We start from the raw sequence: 8,443 nt of genomic DNA on the forward strand, positions 1-8,443 counted from the left end.
TGGCTTCAGTGAAATTAGGTCACCATGGCCCAAGGCATGACTGCTGCTTTATAAAAAGGTCTTCACTGTCTTTGAGTCAGCAGTGTGGAGACATGCATAAAATCTCTTACCCTTTGACAATCAGATTGTTAAGTAATTTTTCCACACCTCCCCACCCCTGCTTCCCCCCAATAATTTATGCTCTTGTTTCAAGTGTAGCCCAAGAAGTACTGTGTTTTGACTGCATTCAGCTGTGGTGCAGTTCTGAGCTGTACGTGCATGCATAGGAGAAGACTCTTCCATGAGAGGGTGATGCAGGGACAATGACTGTGAAGTATGTGATGTGAACCAACATGTCAGTCGTGTCATGTGAATGGAGGCTCTAGCGTTGGCCCTAAAACTATCTGGGATTCATTGGAATAGAGGCAGTCTTTGACAGAGAAACTCTACCCTCAGAGTGACTGATAGAATCACGAAAGAAATTCTTTAGTTCTCTAAAACTTGGAAGTTTATGATACAGAAAAGACAAAACTACATTTTACCTTCAAGAACACCAAAAATAATCAAGTCTAGTCTCACCTAATTTATGTTGAGGTGGTGTTTCAAATGCGTTGTCCCATTGAACGTAGATTGGGTACGAGAGAAATAACAATCTGCTGTGGCTGCCTCCAAGTATATTATGTAAAATTTGTATTCGTGCTGAGATATAAAATTTATATTTGTGGTGAGTCATACATATATTATGTTGGTATCTGTATCTTAGTGTTTAAGTAAAATAGGTTTGGGATTTTCTGATAAACTGTCTTGCTGTCTCTGTAAAGAAAACAAATGACTATTGGTAAGTTATGATCAAGTTGTCTTTTTTATCTTTGCCCACGGAGTACTAATGCCTAAGTTTTGAGGGAATGGGGGTAAAAAAAGAGCTTGCTAAATGTTCATTCCTTTGCCTCTTGGTTGTTTCTAGTTGTTGGTGAGAAGGAAAAGGCAAGTGGAACGGTTAACATCCGTACCCGAGATAACAAGGTGCATGGTGAGCGTACAATTGCAGAAACTGTGAAGAGACTGCTTGAACTGAAATGCTCTCGCTCCAGACAAGCCGAAGAGGAATTTTAACGCCATCTGCTCTACCCAGCATAGAAAAAGATTGTAGTTTTCCTAATTCAGTTAACTGCAGAGTTTTTGTGCCAAGGCAGATTTGAAGTATATTTCACATTGGACCTCTTGCTCATTTTAGCAGAGATTTTTCTTCATTCAGAAATGTCTCTTTTTCTAAAAATCAGTTTTTCACAAACCTTGAAATAAAATTTCCTGGCCTCTGACAAATGACAGATGAAGCAAGATGAAATGACTTTCTGTGATTGAAGGGAAAATGGAAGTGTTAATTGGGGATACATGTAACATTCTGACTATGCTGTTACGAATAAAATACATTTTGATAACAAATGCTTTTTTGTGAAAGTTGAACAAAAGACTTCAGCCTTAAGAAACCACTTAGTAACCGTGCACTGCAGCAGCTTTTGGAGCATCTTCTTTCCTAAGGAAAGTGATACCTTGCACTGACATCTGCTGGTCTTACACCAGTTAAATATATTGACTCTAAACAGTTCGCAGCCCCCCGAAAAGAGAAATGAATGGTCTCCTATTTCCTTAGTGCTTGGTGCCTCTGGGAATGTCTTGGCTCTCGCTGTGTCACGCTCCTGACGTGAGGCCATCTGCCACAGGGCACGAGCTGCAAAACAAATCCAGCTCTAGGCCTCCCCAGAGGCAATTCCTGAAACCTGTTGGCTCTACAGATAGGGTTGCTGTAGCTGCAGAAGAGGGATAAGGCTTTCTGGAGGAGGTAGGATGTAGTAGGGCCGAAGAAGCAACTGAGAAAACCATAATTCCTGGGGACAGAGAGTGTTTCTATTCTTATCCCTGAGCTGTCCTTTCAGCAAAGCAGAAATAAGAATGTACTGCACTAAAAAGGATAATGATTAGTTCTTGAAGACAAATGCTGTTTTTCAATTTAATAGGTACAGTCCTCCCCAGTGGAACATTGCCTTCCCAAGCCTGTAGTCCAGGGCATCACATACTCGATGAGCAGCCTCTCCTGTCTCACAGATTTTGGTTTTGTGTTTGTTTTCCTTTTGTGCACATCTGGCTGGCAAGAGGCAAATGTCACTGACAAAATATAAAATCATCTTTGGAAGTTTTTTGATTTTGGTTGGTTGGGTCTTTTTTAACCTTAACTGACCTGAGCAGCTTCCAAATGTGGTTGATAACTGTTCCTTTAAAATGAAAGCTGTTGCTACAGCCTCAGCAAAGATCAGACAAATCGAAGGACAGTTTTGAACTGTCCCATGTTTTGAAAACTTTCAAGTCTCATCATTTCCTTTATTATTGGGGCAGAAGCATTTCATCTAGCATTTCTCACCTGTGCTTCCCACATGGTAACATTATATCAGCATCCTGAGTTCAGTGTTGCTACACCACAATGGCAGCAACTTGTAGCAAAATCTATTTCCACTTTGGTTTCACAGTATCACAGTATGCTAGGGATTGGAAGAGACCTCAAAAGATCATCTAGTCCAATCCCCCTGCCAGAGCAGGAACACCTAGATGATGTTACACAGGAACGCATCCAGGCAGGTTTTGAATGTCTCCAGAGAAGGAGACTCCACAACCTCCCTGGGCAGCCTGTGCCAGTGCTCTGTCACCCGCACTGAGAAGAAATTTCTTCTCAAATTTAAGTGGAACCTCTTGTATTCCAGCTTGATTCCATTACCCCATGTCCTGTCATTGTTTGCCACCGAGAAGAGCCTGGCTCCATCCTCGTGACGCTCCCCCTTTATATTTATAAACACTAATAAGGTCACCCCTTAGTCTCCTCCAAGCTAAAGAGACCCAGCTCCCTCAGTCTTTCCTCATAAGGGAGATGCTCCACTCCCTTAATCATCTTAGTTGGTTTATTCAGACTGGAAGTCCCATCTAACTGCTGAGGGGAAACAAAAGGGCAAAAACTGACTTTCCACTGCCTGGCTGATTTGAAAATCCTTTCCATGAGGATTGTGGGTTATTATTTTCTGTACTTCACACCCGCTTTGCTTTGCTGTGAAGTGACTGTTGCTCGTGCAAAACAGCAGAATCGGATGTCCCTGAGGCAGGACTCCATCAAATGCTGAAGTGAAACCAGAGTGGATACTGGTCCCTGGGGGACCGTGAGGAAGAGAAGCCACTCGTTCTGTTTCTCCCGAAGAGTCGTGCCTCAAACCAGCTTTCCACTAGGTTGATGCATGTGTTGGTTTTCACAGAGTGCTCCACTTCTGCAGCCATCTCTATGCACACTGGTATTAAACTGCCACGGTCACAAAATTAGACACCAGTTCCATAACGTGCTGGGCACTGCTGTGTGTGACTCAGTAGGTGTCAGCCTTGCACAAGTTATCCTGCAGAAACCTCATTTAGTTAGATCAGACTTTTAAATACCCATGCAACAATTTATATGTACGTATTTGAGTATGTTACTAGAAACAGTACCTAAGGGTACAATCCAATAAAATACGTACTTCCAGCAGGGTGTGCACAGAACCGAGGTGTCTACATCCAAATTGTGACTGGTGCCCTGCCACACTCCAGTGTCATCTAAACTTGTACTCTCTGCTGTTGCAAGTTCTCTGGCTGCCAAGAGTCATGGGTGTGCACAGAAGCAGAACTGACCTGGCCTGAGCAGCACATCCTCTCTCATTTCAACCAGAAGTCATCCAAAAAGGGCTCTTCACCACGGACTCCTCCATGCCATGGGCATTTCCTGTGGAGCAGCGGATAAGGTACAGCTCCAGCTCTGCTTTACTTCACAGCGAGTTCTGTTGCTCGTACCTTAAAGCAGATTTCAAAGCAAAGTGCCAAAGGAGGCACACAGAATCATAGGGAAGGAAGATCTCTTAAACTAATAGATCATCCACATATACACAAATAAGTCCTGGCAGGAATCACTGTGTCAGCCATCAGTTTTCTGTGAAACTCCTGAGTTTTGCAGACTTCCCTGAAAAGAGTTTCCCTTGGTCCAGAGCCATCTGGACACTGCCATGACCAAGGGTAATTCCACCAGGACTCTTCCTATCACATCTTGGGATGAAATTCCCACAGCAGCTGATACTGCTTCCTTAACTACACCACTGGAACAATATGGTGCAGTTTCAATGTTTGGATTTAGTCATGTTGTGTCAACTCCTCTAAAAACAGTGAAGCATCACTTCTAGGGACAACCCAGCTGTAGGATAAACCAGCAGTTGGTGTAGGCACCTTCACACTGCCAGTCTTGCCCTGACTACAATTTTTTTTTCCATTGTATCCAAACCCAGTCCACGCCTGCTCCCCTGGAAAAGCAAACACAGCAAGACCTCTAGTAAAAGAAAACTAGTCTGACTTTCTCCATGTTAGAGTAGGACAGAATTAAGAAGTCTTTGAAAACAAATTTCAGGTGTTCAGCTCATGTCCTGTGTAGTTCGTGATTGCCTTAACCTCCACCATTGCTTAAGTGCACAGTCAGTTCAAAGATCTAAGTAACTGGCCCTCAGATCAGATAACAGTAAACTAACACTATGAAAATTAAGTATTGCCAGACACTATGCTTATTTAAAAGAAGACAGCACATACTGTGTGCTGCTTAAAGAGGATTTCTAAGACAACCGAGCCTTTCTGCACACCAGTGTTTTGCACCTGCCATGGACAGGAATATTCCTTCACAGCTGTCTGATTGCAGTTGATACCTTGTTAGCCACTGTGATTGAGTATGCTCATATAGAATAAGTACTTTCGGACTTGTATCAAAGTTGAGTTTTTTCAATTAGGAGAGCCTGCGAAGCAAAGCACACATTAACATCTTCCGATAAATTACGACAAAGAACATGTGCTCAGATGAGCTGGGGCAGCCAGGGACATTTTGTAATGTTCTCAGATGTTAGAGATGAATCATCTGGGCTATGCATTTAGTTTCAATCTGTAAGATATCTGTATCCCTCTCAAAATTACAGCCTTCAACTGGATGACAAGGCCCTTCCACAAACAGGAAAATGCTCTGAGATAAACAGAGGGCAGCTATGAAAGTTGAAAAAACCCACCAACTAAACCCAAAGTGTTCAGCATCCAGAAAAAAAGTAATTCTGCTACTTAAACATGACAGGGCTTCCACAAGAAGATCGTGTATATCTAACTGTATTAAAAGATAAAGTAGTAGGGACCACTAGAATGGAGGTACAGCAGCTGAATCCATCATACGACAGTCTTGTCTTCCCCAATCTTTGGAACTGCTTCTCTGGGATCCCCAAAAAGAAAAGCAGAACCAAGGACAAGAGGGTTGGCAGAGAGGAGCAGAGATTGGGCAAGAAAGCACATAACAAAGACAAGCAGAGCTCTCCTTGCTGACATCCAGATGCAGTGTACAATTAAGCTCCTTGGCAGCTGAAGCATCCCACCCTGTGATGGGTTCGTCTCACTGGGTTAGCAGAGAATATGTTCACTGCATGTCAGTTAGGGGTTGACACTTAAAGTACCTTTTGCTATCCATCACAAGAAGCAGATTTATAAACCAGACAATTACGGATTTACTACATTCCTGAAACATGATTCTTCCTTTGGGAATACTCGGAACTAATCTTTGTATATTCAGTGTGTATGGCAACATCAGCACACGTTAACTTGATACTCTGCAAGATTCACAATGGCATTAATCTAATCACATTTAATATGTGATTTCTCAGTTGCACACATCAGGGACAAACTGTAACCTCTCTACAGCTCATTAGCAAAAGAAGAAAAGTTTCTCCGTACTCTTATTTAATGAAATAAAGGCCCACAGAGACATGAAATCTCAACCCCTGCATATCAGCAAGGACGTCAGGCTGCAAAGAGGAATAGTTTTGAATGAACTGGGCAATGGACTTGGATACAAATATAGAAAGACACCTTTTCTTGGAGTAGCCACTGAAATGCTAAAATGGAATGAATTACTAAGTATTCCTTTCCAAAAAGTCATTGCCAGCTGAGAGTTAACAGTCATACAATGATATTAATTCATAAATATTCCACTTAAACATGGGAAATCAAATCACACATAGGTATTCTGAGTTCTGTTTCACACATCAAGAGACATGGTGTCAGCAGAGGGATCAGGTGGAGTCCAAATGCCTTCAGGTCATATTAATAGGGCAAAGGGATAAAATAGAGGCTTTCTTCAGCAATAGGATTTCTTTTTCTCAGGATTTTTAAACCACTCTTAAGTCCTTGAGCACATCATTCCTGGACAGATTGTACACCCACTTTACTACCAAGGTTGCTCTTTCTCATGCTGAAAGGCAGATATCCCTACAATCATCAGCATCAGGAGGCTAGGTTATTAATATCTTTTATTTCCAGAGATTTTTTCTGAGATTGTTCACAGGTGGAAATAAAAATAATTTCAGACTCCTTGAGTTTTACTTCCGGTGGCAAATTTTTTTTTGTTTGGGAGGGTGGTTCAGGGTTTTCTTCAGTGTAAGACTTTTTTCACAGAATAAGACCTTCAAGAACTGACTAGAAATGACCACCAAATAACAAACCTCAATTTCATCATATGATACATGAACTTCTATCATTCTGGATTTCAGAATGGGGAAATTCGACTTAAGAGGAACAAAAAGCACATTATTGAAAAAAAAAAGTAGACTTCTTTCTTTCAGGGCTCAGCTCCCTCAAACTATAGCTTGATAATACTTTCAGATTTCATGTACAGTCTATCTGAGGAATCCAGCATTTAGCCTGGCTTCTTTGGAAAGTTCAACAACCAATTGATCTGGAAAGCTGACAAAAAGAGCTGTTTAAAAAAATTCAGCTCTTGAAACTGAATTCAAGAAAGATCTCAGCATCTAGAGTGGGAACTCAAGTGAGAACTAGAGCCAAGTCTCATTCTGTAACTGATTCTGCAGCCAGCTGCTGCCTGGCCCTCTAGTACCTAAACCACAGAAACAATACTTTACACATCTGAACTCACAACTTGCCATGCATTGAGTCCCTGTGCCATCCCATATTTGATTTCTTCCTCTGCCTGACGGCATTCAGACCCAAATCCCCAAAATCCAAGCAAGGGAACTTTGTGAGTTTGGGATATCTTTTATACAGAAAAATAACTAGAAAAGGGAAGAGACTAAAGAAATACAGAAACCAAGACCTGGCTATGCTGTCTAGTAGATCTGGAAATCTTACTAGGGGTTTCAAACACATTACTACTTCACAGGAAGGAGCTACTCTCTTCTCACCATCAGCATATAAAGTTCAGATATTTCTTTACTATTTCTGCTTCAATTTTTTAATTCCCAGCAATCTACTCCACATAGAGCCCATGAAGCACAAGGTGCAATAATGTGATGTATGGCTTTGTGTTCTCAACAGAAGAACATTTTACAAAGCAGTACTTTGTTTACAGATAATCTGTCCTCTTCAAACTAACAAACTCATAAGAGTAAGTATAATAAAACACTAATAAAGTCATTTCAATAATCCCTACATATGGAAGATACTGCATGGAGGTTATGGCAACCTGTCACTCTTTGTCTAGTAGTGTTTCCAAGGGAATGGAAGAAAGTGGCAGCGATAGTTTGTGACATCAGTCTGCACACGAATCAAGATACACCAAACAATGTAATTTTCTTTCCAATGTAATTTTCTTTCACTAAAGAAAAGCAAGTATTGCATTACTTAGAAACCTGTCTTGCACTACCCATTAAAACTTAAGATGGAGGGAGATACCAGTATGTACCTGATATGAAGCATCAGTCTCATCCCAGTAAATGGAGAATGTGCTGAAGGTCAAAACACTGACACCAGTCTCATCCCACCCTCTGAAACCAGGTTAAAGCACTGCGACTGCTGGAAAACTGCAAGAAAGTGCATTTCAGCTTTGTGTTCCTGAACTGCAAACAGGAGGGAATCATGCAGTGTCTAAATCATGTTTTGAGCTGAGATAATGAGGTGAGAAAAAAAAAAAGCTGCAGGAATTCTATGCATGAAGGACAGGAAGGAGTGGAGACAGAAGGGCAGAGCAAACAAGGGAGTGATTTTAGACTCAGACCTGCAATGGTCTCCCATCTCAGGATCTACTGAGCAGCTTTGGTCACAATTTTCCCTTCCAGCCTTCACCTGGAGCCCTAGGCTAATGGAGAACCTCCTCACTTATACTATTGTCGTGGGTTAGGGCTGGGATGGCTGCTAACACGGACAGACGCTCTCTAACCCCCTCTTCCCCCCCTAAATGGGAAGGAAAAAGGGAATGAAGCAGAGAGACTTATGGGTTAGAGAAGAAAAAAAACTAGAACAGCTTTAATGAAACAATAATAGAAATAATAGTGGAATGATAAAAGTAAAGAGCTATATACAGCTATAGATATTAGTCCGATATCAAACCTGACTCCCTCCTCTGCTATCAATCCCCACTGATGCTGCAGATCAG

At 41.6% G+C, this 8,443-nt stretch overlaps 1 protein-coding gene across 1 annotated transcript in view; it reads left to right on the plus strand.

Annotated features, from left to right (window-relative positions):
- The window catches only part of TARS (threonyl-tRNA synthetase), a gene marked incomplete at its 5' end in the record, with an annotated part of 16,358 nt that extends 15,196 nt beyond the window's left edge, over positions 1-1,162 (plus strand). Inside the window, one exon of the mRNA XM_009878326.1 lies at positions 944-1,162. Coding sequence (XP_009876628.1) covers positions 944-1,092 — 149 coding nt within the window. The remainder of the gene's footprint in view (positions 1-943) is intronic.
- Positions 1,163-8,443: the final 7,281 nt, after the last annotated feature.

This window comes from Apaloderma vittatum, unplaced genomic scaffold, assembly GCF_000703405.1.
Source record: "Apaloderma vittatum isolate BGI_N311 unplaced genomic scaffold, ASM70340v1 scaffold2001, whole genome shotgun sequence".
Lineage (NCBI taxonomy): Eukaryota > Metazoa > Chordata > Aves > Trogoniformes > Trogonidae > Apaloderma > Apaloderma vittatum.